Raw genomic sequence first — 14,133 nt, forward strand, 5'->3', positions numbered from 1 at the left:
GGAGAATCAAGTAAAGTAACTCAACCCAAAGCATCTCTTGCTCTTTATATTTTTCGACTGCTGAAAAAAAAAAAAAACAACAATACTTTGTTAACTTTCCCTTTTGAACAAGCTGCTGCAGAATCTCAAAGCCAAACATATTTATGGAAGCAGGCAAACCTTGAATAATCCTTCTGTCTAAGACCTTGGAGAAAGGTTTTTTTATTTTTTTTATTTGTCCTCTTTATATATTATTTGTTCTGTATAGGTATTTGAAAATAACCCCACCCCTTTATTCCCCTGATTAGGATAAACAAATAGCAACACATATGGCAGTAAGTAAATTCCATTGCATCCACAACACAATACATTTTTATTCAACACAGAAACCATTTGTACAGGAAAACATCCACAACCTCAGCTGAATAGGTAACACTGGCTCACCTCATGTGATGGCTGCTGGTGAAATTGAAGGGGAAAGCAGACAACTGCACTCAAATTCACTGGAGGAAACAGCTTTAACAAATTAAACACCAGCTGAATGTTTTTAAGCACCACGTCACAGCTCATGCATGAAATCAAAAATAGTATTTCTGACACAATAGTCTGAGCAACAAACACAACATACCCCAATCTGAAATGTTTGACAGGCACAGACACTGAGCTCAACTGCTGCTCTGGAAAGTTTAAGTTCAGAATTACAGGTAAATAACATTGGATTTCTAAAAAATGTATTCACCTTACATTAGAACCAATGGGATACAAGTCCATCAATATTACATTGTGCAGTTATTCCATGAATCGAGTGTATCAGTAATCCCAACAGGTCTTTCACCAATAAGTGGTGGGTTAACATTTTACAGGAAACAGACAAAGCCGGGCTGTTCAAATATTTCCCCCCCAAAGTATTCCAGTCGTACAAAAAAATGTCATAAAGCTTCAGGGATACAGAGAAGGTATGGGCAACAATAAAACATTTGAACTGATCTGTGACAGTGAATGACATGTACACCCCACTGCATCAGAGACACACAGGCACATTGACATCAGTATCAGCAGACAGCAATCACAGCTGTTTAAAGTTTGTAACATACCACCACACATGAGCACATGACTGCAGGGAACAGCAACACAAACGTTCCAGAAGTTATCTCTTTATTTTAAATCTTGTTTGAAATGAAAACATAATAACAATGAAAACTCTTCTTTGTGGCTTTGCTTAAACACTTCTTTTAGCAAAGTCAAATCAAACCTCCTGATATTAAGTCTAGGTCAAAAAGGATGCTCAGAGTTTAAAAAAAAAACCACTGCAGTAAACTGAACACTTCTTAGAGGTAGGAAGTGGATATGGAATAAATTGTATCCTTCACATGTGATATAATCTTTGATGGTATATAAACCAATCATGAGGCCCGATGAGAAATCCTTATAGAATCACAACAAAAGTGTCATAACACAGTAATAACAAACATAAACCCAGCAGTTGTATTGCACTCTTCCACTGCTCTATGAGCAGCTATAGTGGGCTACTGGCCAATGATAACAGATACCAAGCCTCAAAGTCTCAGATGCACACCAAGCATTAGAGGTGCAACGGATCCCAGTTGATCTGTGATCTGTTCTGAATGCATGTAATGCAAATAATTGAACTGCCTATTACTCCCTGTGTAGAGTCACAGTGAAAAGAAAACTTAATGTAGTGCATGTAGATCCGTTATACAAATGTGAAGACAGTCCTGTGTCCTCTTAAATATTGTTGTGGTGAATTTCAACACAAAAAAGTCGGATTCATTTTGCCTTAAAATGCACAGTTACAGTCGTGTTTTAGTGAGAAGTAGAAAAGTGATATTAAAAATATCTTCTTGATAATCCAAAAAATGATCTGTGATCCGTTGCACGCCTAACCGTTGTATGTGTTTGATATTAGTCTGTAGCTAAACAAATGTACACTAATATAAACCTATGTCTGGAGTTGGAATTGTTTCAAGTGTGTTTAGTTTAAGTTGAAGGGGTTTGAATTGTTAGAAAGACTTCTGGTGGTTGTTCGTTTTTATCATTATCATAAATATTATTGTTGCTGTCTTTTTTGAGCTGTTGTAACACGTTCATTTCCTCTAATGGGGGATTAATAAAAATGATAAAGTCAAAACACCTCATGTTACACAGAAATGAAGGCCACAAAGGGAAAGTCGCTGCTGCAACATTGTCCCAGTCCTTAACATCAACAGTGATTTCATGTTTAATAGTCCAGCTGCTGTTTCATGAAACTGGGGGATGCACTATGTAGATCAGATCAATTAAAAAAGTGTTTGACAGCACTGACCATTTAAGTGTCCAGCATATTATAAACCTCATGTATTCTTCACTACAAAGATGCTCATATGAGTGTGAAGATGTGTGACACCAACGCCTCACAATATGCGATGACAAAGGTGCAATAACAAAGAATTCATGAAAATATTTCAAATGTTCCATCATGAAAATACAATTATAAAACTATGGAGGAAACAATTGCTGATGTGTCTTTCATAATGACCCAGTGCTAACTGTTTACTGTCACAATGAGAGGATGCAGGTTTGTCAAAATGTATGGAACAATGTGAGCTTGTTTGAAAGCATAAATGATCGTGACCGTGTGAACTCGAATTTGACAGTTTACCTGCACCATGTTTCAATTCATGTATAATCACCCAGCTTTAAAGGGTCATGGAAATAATGATAGAAAAACATGTGTTAAATCCCTCCTATCCCCCAGTCAATCAATAACAAACTTGGCCGGTATCCTGACACTGACTTATTTGAATTGAATGCGTGGGAACTGTTCAAAGTCTGGGACATATAGCTTGATCATTTTCCATTTATACAGCTCATTAAGATAACTTTAGTTTATATTCAGCCATGAAGTAAAAAAAAGCAATGTCATGAATGGCTAGAAGTTTCTAAGGAGTTGCATAACAGAAAAAACATGATTTCTAAGATCTCCTTAAAAGAATGCCTGTACCTTTTAGCTTTTTTAGTGTGAATGAGGGTTTTAGCAGCTTCTTGATTTTACCTAAACGCATCCATTTGGAGTTAAACTTTGAAGTCAGCATGTGCATAATAGACTGGGGGGGGGGGGGATTTGTGATAAATTTGGAAAATAAATTCTCTAACTTTTAATATTTATCATCAACTCCTTGACTATATGCACATTTGTATTCCAAAAATGAAAATAGCAAAGTTGAACTATAGGTTATTTATTTAATTGTGTTTCCAAACATATTGTAATTAAAGGTAGCCAAAGGGTCCACTGATTTAATTGAACCCAGAAGATAATGTTAGTATTCAGTCAATCACAATGTATCTACAAGGGTTTATATTTACAATGTCCTCTCTTCTCTTACATGCATCATATTATGATGGGAATTTAAAACCAGTGTCATTGAACCCATGATACAAGACGAACACAGGCTTATTCTCCAACATCAGTAGTATATTTATGGTGACAAGGAAGTACTACTTAATGACCTGATCTACTCAGATTTATCATGATTCTTTGTGAAGAGGGTGACTTACAATAAAATAGATGCCATGTTGGACATTTTAAGAGTATTCATTTTATAATTAGCTCTACCTTTGCCTGGGATTCCTTAGTTTTTTCTTTCTTTTTTTATAAATACATTTTGGATGGAGACAAACTGATGCAGCACTTTCCCTTGAAAGTGCCAGTGAGATGAAGAGAGCGAGAGAGAGAGAGAGAGAGAGAGAGAGAGAGAGGTGGAGGGGAAATGCCAGAGCAGGAAACAGGTGAGGAGATGTATGGTTTGTGAGGTCACTACCAGTCTGCATTATCCCAGGTTTCCTCGGCAGGTTTTGCGGGACTCTTCTTCGTCTTAGCATCTGCGTTATCCCAGTTGTTGTCCCAGGCCTCCCAGCTCTCCCCTGTGCTGTTTTTGTTGTTGGACGCTGCTTCAGAGCCCCAATTGTCCCAACTGTCAGAACTCTTCTTTGCAGAGTTATCTGCGATGGTCCAGCTGTCACTGCTGGGTGATTTCTTTGCCTTTAAGGAGGTGTTGCTGCCAAAGGTTTCCCAGAAGTCCTTTGCAACAGGCTGGCTAGAACTGCCCTGATATCCCTCAGAAGCATCCATGTTCTGATAGCTATCTCCAGCAGATCTGAGCACAGAAATATCCATAAGAAATCCTTGAACAGCTCATGTGTTAAATAATTAAATCAGATCAGACAAAAGATTTTACAAGTGGGAGATTTAAACGGCATTAAGTTGTTTTTATTACCCATCTTCCGCTTTTCCAGAGAAGAGATTTGTCAATTTTGCTCCGGCTCCCTGAACCTAAGAGAGAACATTTTTAGATGACAAAATGATGAGTTGTCACTTACAGTGCTAAAGAATCATGCCCTTGTGAAAATAAAGAATCATACCTTTATAAGAAAACTAAATCTGACAGAAAAATACGAATTAATAATCAAAATAACTTTAATCAATCCACAAAACGTCAGGCTGTAATATTAATTTTAGCAATAGAGGTTGTTATAAGAAAAATGCACTCAAATGACTATCTGCTGACACTAGACATCAGACAGGCTGACTACTGAGTACTCACCACCAGATTAAAAATGGCAGCAAGAAAAATAGAGATCACATTAAGTTAGTATTGTTCAAACATTCATTACCACAGCAAAACCAGCCTCCTTTGAGGTTACAATGCAGCCTGTAGACTAAGAGACCCAGGAATGATGTGGACATTTTTTGGCCCTTCCTGCCTCCAGAGGCTGGTTTTGCATGTGTACAGTGTGGCAGATGTCTGCCCATCCTACCTTGTTTGCCAGCCCAGACATGCTGATGGCCATTTCATCTAGCAATTTGCCATCTTTCACCTGGATGAGCCAAATCATTATTACAAACTTGTAAAAAACAATGTCCTTACAAAAAACATTAAATATGTGACAATTTGGTTTTGATTACGAGGAAAGCAATTTTGCATTTTGTCAAGGTTGTTGATTATCAACATGAGAAAGAATTTAGTAACTGAGTCCAGCTAAAGATTATTCATCAAGAGGAAAACAGTTCAAAGTAAAGCAGTTAAACATTTTGCAAGAGAGTAAGAGATTGTTACAGAAGCACATACTATTAACACCTGAAATCACCAAATGCCAACTCTACATTAAAAGACTAAAACTTTTGTTCAGAAGCAGAGTTTCAGTCACTGGGCTTTGCACGTCCGATCAGTCCAGCATACAGAGTTAACCACTACAGAGCAGGGTGACTACATCTTATTTTAACTCTTGTTTTATCTTCCTGTATTTTTATTATTGCACATCGTGTTTTTTTACAGTTACACAGGGGAACTTCAAAGTCACATCAAGGAGCTGTTTAACTGACAATAAGTATAAGAGGACTTATGTCGAAAGATTTATGAATGAATACTCAGAGATTAAATCTGCAAAGGCAGTGAGCAACTGACTGCTCATTGAAGCTTTCTAGGTCAGTACATATAATGTTTACAGAACTTTGCAATAAATCAAACTGGTTAGAAACCAATACGATGGTGTGTTATCTTTTTGCTTAGATCAGACAAGTTGACTAAAAATAAGAATTGAATATTGATGAATGGGAAAATACAACATCTAATAAAGATTTCCTAATGCATGTAGCCATTTATGGCTGAGTTCTGAAGGTGATTTTAATGTAGGATTCAAATTGGGATTAGAAATTTGATGCAAATCTAATCAATGATCTACACTCCATTAATCAATTCAGCCTGATTTGGATAATCATCCCAGGACTTCAGGCAGTGGTGGAATTGATGTCAACTATGGGCCACACGAACCATTTAGTGTGTCCCTGTGACTTTTTAGACCTTTTGGTATAAATGGGGCTTAACATGTGAAGACGGCCTCCAATTCTAGTTTAACTGCTGGTAACATGTTTCATAAATTAATCATGTAGTCGGTGAAACCTGAATGTTTTCAGCTGAGGTAGGATACCTTAAATGTTAAGATACTGAGATATGTGTCCCAAGCCTTATCCAGTGACTTGACTGAAGTTAACACACCTGATCCCAAATAAACAGTCCAGAGCTGTTAGCATCTGCAAATCCCACAGCTGAGTTACTCACTGAGAGTTTAACAAAGCTTTGATTTCTGTTCCGCATGCTTCAAACACAGCGTTTGTCATTTAATGTAAGCTGGCATAAAGCAGATAAAGTGGCACAGACAAGCAGTGTAGAAAATAGCACATTCACATCTGAAGCTGTTATTTTGTCTCTAAAGCGCTCTATTCCACCACCAAATAGACAACTTCAAACATCAATGTTACCTTTTCTTGAGTGGGTTTGATAACATTCTCATTTAATGTCTGTCCTAACTCTGTGGCCTAGTTGGGAGTCAGAGGGGAGAATTCACTTGAATGAAACACAGTTTAACATTCACAGTAGAGCAAGACACTGAGCTGCTTGTTCTGCAGAGTAGCATGAGGTGGCTGATCATTCCCATTCACCATGACACTGAAAGAGCACTAGAGGGTTTAATGGTTCAACAAACTGGCATCATCAGGTTATGCTTAAGGACAGTTGAAATATTTCATTATAGATTTAGGATGATGCCAAATAGCATGCTGTTTATTTTTTTTACAAACCATAACACCTCTAGAGCTCTGTTAACAGGCAATACAAAAGCTGCCACCGATGAATGGAGAACCAATCATTCCCAAACCACAATACAGTAACAAACAAACTGACATTCATAAGTTAAGCAGGAACTCAAAGTGCACATACCAAAAAAAAAACACATGTTGCTTTGTGTTAATGCATCCAAGCAGAAGCATGTGTATTCACAAATTTAGCCCTTTTAACTTTGCAGAAAAAAAAACTGACAAGCTGAATAAAAATAACATAATAGGTTATGTGTTAAATAATAAAGAAATAAAAACATGATGCAGAAAAAGCGCCATGCACCTATTATCTGCTTTACCGGTTCTGGGGGTGCTTTATAGCCCCTTAACTACATCCACAGAAGGCAAAGAGATATTGAAGTAGTAACACAGTTATTACAGATTCAAGTTTACATTTCATTTTTAGAGCTATCCAAAAGTACACACTCTGCATGATCACTTTCTTAATTAAGAGGTACTACTCAAAACTCTTTATACACACATCATACCGCTTTATAAGCAGTGCTGGTAACAGGTTACCAACCGCTATCTTACCTTTAAGGTTGCTTGGTTAGCCAGTTTACTTGTCTGAAGGATGGAAACAAGAGGAGATTAAAACATAAGAGTCATTATTTTATTCAGTAGTACTGGCTCAAGCACAGAACAGACATAACACAGCATCTTTTGCTAGCATACACTTACATTATCTTTTGCAATAGAAGCAAACTTGCTAGCGCCAACAGTAAAACTGCTCCAACCCTGCCACAGAAGAAGAAAAAAAAACACTGTCACAGGGGAGGACAGGTAGAAATTAAATTACAATTCAGGAATCAAAGTAACATAAAGTGACCTACTGAATAAATTGAAGACATGGCATTGTTCACAAAGTCATCTTCTTTCTTCTCTGGAGTCACTGTGTTGCCAAATCCAACATACCGATTCTCTTGATTCCCACTGTAGCCCCCTCCACTGAAGATGATTTAAAAAATATTTTAATAAACAGCTATTTAAAAAGAAAAAAAAAAAAAAAGATACAGCAGAAGAAGGGCCTACATGTTCTTTGAAAAGGTGCTGGGCTCTTACCTCTGATAGGAGTTAACATCATCACTCAGCCAGTCTTCGAAAGCTTTGTCTCCGGATTTTGCTGAGTTTTGTCCGGGTCCTCCAGAGCTTTAAAACATAAACATTGAATTCACTGCTTAAATGTCTGTCCTGATATCTGACAATACATCCAGCTGGAGTAAGTTAAATATCCTTCACTTTTACCGGTGAGAGGATGAAAGGCTGGTCTTAGGTTGAGGAGATGTCCAGTTTCTGGCAGGGGATGTTTCAATGGACCACTCCTTACCCTCTGCTAAAGTTGCCACCTGTCAGGTACATAAAAAAGATAAAAGTTGCTAAATAAGTTAGAAATCTCACAGAAGTATCAGACAATGCTGTGCAAGTCCTTTTTGAAATATTATGTTATGATTAGAAACTAAACTTAGGTTTTATAGTTTCAACATTAAAAATAGAGAATCTGCACATCACACCTGGTCTCTAAAGAGAGCAGCCGCTTTGCCGTTGTATTTATCCTGTAGGTTCAAGCTGGGATCGTAATCATCTTGGAGCTCAAGAAACTGTCGGAATTTTCCATTTCCTCCCGCTTTCATCTTCTCAAGCTCTATATCTTTCCACTTGTCCATGGAGACAGAGCGCACAAAACTAGAGGCAGATGCAGAGCACAGCATCAATACATGTTTGCATGCACTGAAGTTGACTTAACATCAGAAGATGTGTTCATATGAAAGCACTGTGAACTCATTCATCTTATCATGTTCTTACAAAAACAGTATAAACACACAAATAACACATACAGTATGCAGCCATCAATGTCATCCACTAAGAATACTTAAATAAATTGAAGTGCAGAGTGAAAATGACCAGAAGGAACACCACATGTAACGACCAAACTCATCCAATCTGTGACTGTGGCCTTCACTGCTGGGACCATGAGCCTGCCTTAGTCCGCCTCCAAGAGAAGGCAGCCAATAACAGTCCTGCTTTATTTGGCTTCTCTCTTCAGTTCATGATTTTTCGTGTATGTGTGTGGCTTCTTCTGGTCTTTTTTTTACCTACCTGAGATGGACTCCCAGGCCCCTGTGCTTGCCAGAGCACTCCAGACAAATCCAGATCCCATAGGTGACACTGACCCATTGGGGATTAAAAGCTCCACACTCAAAACATAGCTGAAAAAAACACAAAAGTGCATTTATCAATCTGTAAAATTAATTTAGCAGAGATGCATTTTGAGACTTTTGAATGTAAAGACAATATATAGACTTGTGTTTTTTACTTCAAGTATATCATTTAATTTGTTAAAAATAATTGTATATTCATTTATATAATCGGCTTATTTTTAGGTTGGCAGCCATTATATCTGTCCTAAAGTTACTGCCAAAGAGTCAGGCCAACAAGATATCCACTGGCAGGGAATTTCAAAGCTAAAATGACTCTCACCGTAAGGGGAACACGGATAAAAGCAGAGAATTCTCGTGAAAGTGGAAAGCTGCTAAATACAAAGTCCTCCAATCACCCGCTACTTATCATTTGAATTTTGAGGTACCAGTGAGGTGACACTATATCTATGAAAACAAAAAAACGTAGCCTCATGGGATAGCTGCTATAGACTTACATTGTTCTCCTCTTGGGTTCTCACTTCCTTTAGAACTCGTCTGGTCCTTGGACTCGCCATGTTGACCCAAACTGAAAAATGATTGTAGAGGATCATCTTTAGTACAACATTAAGTTATCAAAGCAAGAACATATTAACAAAGACCTCTTCAGAAATGTTCTGGGGGGTGGGTTAACACTCTTTCATTACATTTATGTTGCCAAGTTACATATTGATGGGGGGGCCTAAAGTTGAAGAAAATAAGATCAATATGCAAACACTTTTCCAACGCTGAAAGCACCATCTCTAAGTGGACTATCTCTTCAAGAGTCCAACCTAAAATACATGTGAGATGTGTTCTTTTTCATATTAACAGGATTCAGTTTCAATTCATGAATTTGCTCCATTTTCTTCAAAAGCTGCAGTGTTGAGAAAAAACTCTTTGGATGATTTGTTAGAAGAAACTTGGACGTTCTACTCAGACAGCAGGCTCGTAAGTGATGAACTGTGTCTTGTCTTGCAATTGCATGAAAGCGGCAGGCTGCACCCAGTCACAAAAAACTGCTTTATAAAACCCCCTGAATGACACTGGATGTCACTGCCAGTTACTGCTAACAAAACTTTCAAAAAAATCATTGTTATACAGCATGTATTAACCCTGTTTTATAGGTCACAAAAAATGGCTGTATAATTATAATTTCAAGGACTTGTCTTTAAAGCCCATGTGATGAGAGGTTGAGAAAAGGCTATGTGGGACTTCACACAGAAACATGTTGTAAAGTTTCATTGTAGTTTCCTTGGTTCAAACGCTGCTTCGCCTTTTCTCCTTTTCATCTCACTGAGTCTGTATTTATCATGCAGGTATCAACTGGTGGCTACGGATGACAACAGACAGAAATGTATCATCAGTAACACAACAGCCAGCTGTAGTCCGTAGTTGCAAACTTTAGACAAACAAACTCTGTACAGAACACTGTGCTCAGTCCAAAAACTGAAGATACAACCCCTAGCCCCCGCACCTTCTTTGTTATGTCTGAAGACACAGCATGTGCTGCAGCTGTATCTTCAGACATAACATGTGTTATGTGTCTTCATGTGTTACTTGTTCAACATTTTCAAAGCTTATATGACACACAGAATGTGTTTCTGCAAATCCATGCAAACTCTTTATTCACAGAAGATGTACTAATCTTTTTTTTTTGTAAAGTTACTGTCCCTGATGGGGGGGGGGGGGTAACAAATACTGCTATTGTAATGAAGCTGATTTTCAGATTACAATAAATTGTACTCTGATTTTTAAAAGCACTTTCTAAATAACAAGGGAGTTCAGGTTTATGGAAGTGCTTGTATTATTCTTATTAGGATTATAGAACTGTAGCAATGTGTAGCCTATGGTGAAGACAATTGAGGAGATGCATTTTGATTTTTAGTGCTGTAAATGGTCAGCGGAGGAGGAGAAAAGTAATATCATTTGTTGTTTTTTTTGTCTATCCATAAAAAACAATCCGATCCGTGACAAAAATCTATGATCAGATCCGTGAGATTTGTGATCCAATGCATCATTACTTGTATGTTGGTCTTGTGGTACATTGGGGCTTTTCTATCACACACAAAAACACTGATGGGTTAAATTGAGTGATTTCCATAAACGCCAGTAAAACATATAATAGAGATAATTAGAACTAATAATTTGGAACTATTTCATTTAAAAGGAGAAACTTGTATTGCCAATTCTGCCAATTAACTGATTTATTTGTACATATATTTGGCAAATATTTTGGTTATGGAGTTTAGCAGTTATAGAGGGCGGGATGCACAAGTGATAAAATGTTATCTCTTCTGTCTGTTGTGAAGTTGGACAGAGTTTTTTTGATCGTGTTTAAAGTTCTTTGTGTAGATATTAAGTTTGGATACCGTCACGGAAACTTTAGACTCTCTCAACTGAAATAAACAGAAAACAGAAGTCAATAGATCTGTGATTATGAGTTGAGTCTGTGACATTTAATTTGAATAAGCAACCGATTGACTCCTACTATCTAAGTGACATTTAACAGTAACACATTTAAGAACATTGCCACTACACTGACTCTGGGATATCACTGATGTTAAGGAACAGCATGTCTCTGTTATTAGTGACAAACAGTGTGACAGCTGTCTTCTATGAATGATCCTCTGCAGGTTGAAGAGGCATCAGTTGATCTCCTGTATTATTTAGGAGCAGAAGATAATTCTTTGAGAATAATCATCCCCTTATCATTTTACCCAGACAGATGTAATGTGATGGAAAAAGATAATTCACTGATTTGTTTATTATTTCTTATATTATTAAGCCCATACACATCTGCGTAGAGTTTTGGTAAAACTTTTTAATGCTTACTGTGCAGGCGTCATGTTGCTGCCACCAGTGTTTTCCGGTGTTTTCTGAAGCAGCCCATAATGACAGTGAGCCCTCTCTGTGCAATGCAATTCTTCCTCTTTCCTTCAACTATTTTGCTCGAATTTATTTTCCTCTTAGCTCAGCCTCTGGGCATACACACACACACACACACACACACACACACACACACACACACACACTGAGGGGCAGGATTGACACAGTCAGCGAGACATCCTTCTAATGCTTGTATATTGACTTGAAATGAAAGCACATGCTTCTTAAATCTCAAAAACAGAAAAAAGAGGCCAGCTTTCATCACGTGACTAGTCTGCTGTAGGGCTGCTCAATTATGGCAAAAATCCATATCACAACTATTTTGATGGACATTGAGATCACGATTATTAAACATGATCACTCATTGATTTCACAACATCTGCATCACATGCATTGATCAAACTCTTAACACTTTAACATTCTGAAAACTTTAATAAACAAGCAGTCAGTAATACATAATAATAAAGAAATATAAATAAACCCACTATGTTTTTCTGGTAGTAATGATGTCCATATGATACCTATGATCATCAGTGCAACATTGCAGCACAGTCATTGTTAAATGTAGATTATCTTATTTTCCTGAATGTGGGAAGCTAAAATTATAATTGAAATTGAAACTTCATTAAAAGCCCAGCCCTATTCTGCTGTTTGGCCGAGAAAGCCATCGCCTGTGGAATGCCATGCATTAAAAAAGGCGGACTGTCAATGTAAATATTGATAGGAGCACAAAAGGGACAAACGATACTCTACAGATGATTTTCTGCTATGACTCTACCTTTGTTAAAAGAAGTGAAATATTGGATGTATGGCTACCTTGGTCTAAGATTCACTTTCACTTAAATTACAATGGCAGTGATTGACTGTTTGCTTTAATTTAAGCTACTCCAGAAGTACTGGTCTTCATTTAGATTTTTAGGTGATTGAAACAATAAAAAAGGTAGTATACTTTTAAATTGTATAGGATGAACTTAAAATATCTGAAAAAAAATTGTGAAAAGAGTGAAAAGAAAAATCACATCACCATTTTGCAAAGGGCCATGGTTGCATGTTCAAATAACTAACTTTGTTTGACCCACATCAAATTATATCGTATTTAAATAATCCAACGCTTGCTCATTAAAATTTCTATCATATCAATATCAAGTGTTACTTTTATTAACATCATTATCCAAACATCACTGGATCAGTACAATATACAGTACAACCTCTGTATCAAGGTGCAGTCTCAGACAGGTGTGATGTTTTCACAGGGAGGCCTTCTTTACAAATCCAGAGACATTTAGGTTACACAGAGAGATGTCAGCAAAGAGAAGTCTCTGTTCACTGCCAAGATTCAGTCTTTACACCAGGAATGTTCTCTGTTGTTTTCATCCAGAGCAAGGCTGCTTCCTGGTTACATTTATAACATATTCTTCAGTGTATCAAAATTGATTAAAAACCAAGGCCTATACGTTTGTAATAATTAGTTCAACATGTCTAAAATGTCTGTCCTGTCATGATGACCTGTGTCTCCAGAGGAAACTCAATTACTCATGTTAAGTAATTCAGGTTACCACACAAAACTGCAGTCGTGTCAAGCCCAGCTACAGATGTCAAACACGGGATTACAACTTCATTTAACACTAAATGTAAAACACATTAAGGTGACATTGCGGTGTGAGTCTTCAGAAAATTGTTCAAACCTTATTTCATACGACAACTCACAAAACTATTATTTTTTTAAAGGACATTATTTAGCATCTATCGTTTAATGACTATGCTAATGCTAGCTGTGGAGCTAGCCGGCTGACTCGTTACCTGTCTGTGATTGAAGGGAATGAAACGCTGGTTTCAGAGGGTCTGCTGGCTCCGCCGGTAAACTCTACGAAGGTTTCTTTGGCTGCGGCAGAGGCTTGAACATTTACGTTCACAGACTTTGTAACGCCGACAAATGTGTATTAAAACGACGGACTGTTGATGTCACACACCGGTAGCCATGTTCATGTTTGCATACGTTGGCAGTGCAAAGCATCATGGGAGCTTGTTGGAGAAGTGCTGCGCGGAGAGAGCGGCGCGGAGTGGACTTTCTGTCTCATTCATGGTCTTATTATGTTAAAGTCATCCATACCACGAACACAGTTATAAACTCTTTTGTTAATAAATAAATACATCTCATAGGTTTCTTTTTTTTATTGAACACACTCTCTTAATTGAGCAGAGGAGCTGAGCAGCAGCTCTGAAGGTGTGGTATTCTTCATGGTAAAGCCTACTTTTTCCACATGTATTTGTAACAGGACAGGTAAGGTACAAAATATATTACCGACTAAGCATGACTTAATAAACAAAGGAACAAAACTTAACAAAAACATATCAAAATAAATAGAAAAGATAACACCAAAGAAAAATCAGACATCAAAATCTGTAAATTTGCTTGATTTG

The 14,133-nt window shown here is 37.4% G+C and overlaps 1 protein-coding gene across 8 annotated transcripts; it reads right to left on the bottom strand.

Annotated features, from left to right (window-relative positions):
* Positions 1 to 319: 319 nt before the first annotated feature.
* arfgap1 (ADP-ribosylation factor GTPase activating protein 1) lies at positions 320 to 13,735 on the bottom strand. 8 transcript variants are annotated; one of them, XM_065954876.1, is made up of 14 exons: positions 13,513 to 13,735; positions 9,303 to 9,373; positions 8,747 to 8,856; positions 8,161 to 8,332; positions 7,895 to 7,995; positions 7,712 to 7,798; positions 7,483 to 7,597; positions 7,331 to 7,387; positions 7,184 to 7,216; positions 6,949 to 6,978; positions 6,296 to 6,352; positions 4,795 to 4,854; positions 4,254 to 4,309; positions 320 to 4,133 (listed from the first exon to the last, which is right to left on the bottom strand). In XM_065954876.1, exons 2-14 carry the CDS (start codon positions 9,360 to 9,362, stop codon positions 3,794 to 3,796), a joined length of 1,278 nt encoding a protein of 425 aa, XP_065810948.1. In that variant the 5' UTR covers positions 9,363 to 9,373; positions 13,513 to 13,735; the 3' UTR covers positions 320 to 3,793. The 8 variants fall into 8 exon arrangements, with proteins under 8 accessions (XP_065810948.1, XP_065810949.1, XP_065810951.1 ...); XM_065954877.1 differs by lacking the exon at positions 13,513 to 13,735 and adding an exon at positions 11,659 to 12,480; XM_065954879.1 differs by lacking the exon at positions 4,795 to 4,854 and having other exon boundaries at positions 4,254 to 4,303.
* Positions 13,736 to 14,133: the final 398 nt, after the last annotated feature.

This window comes from Labrus bergylta, chromosome 5 (genome assembly GCF_963930695.1).
Source record: "Labrus bergylta chromosome 5, fLabBer1.1, whole genome shotgun sequence".
NCBI classification, from domain to species: domain Eukaryota; kingdom Metazoa; phylum Chordata; class Actinopteri; order Labriformes; family Labridae; genus Labrus; species Labrus bergylta.

Coding starts and splice junctions, on each gene's coding strand:
- arfgap1 (XM_065954876.1), bottom strand. CDS start 9,362: ATGGCGAGTCCAAGGACCAGACGAGTTCTAAAGGAAGTGAGAACCCAA. Junction 7,598..7,711: donor GATGTTAACTCCTATCAGAG/GTAAGAGCCCAG, acceptor AATCATCTTCAG/TGGAGGGGGCTACAGTGGGA. Junction 4,134..4,253: donor TCTGGAAAAGCGGAAGATGG/GTAATAAAAACA, acceptor TTCTGTGCTCAG/ATCTGCTGGAGATAGCTATC.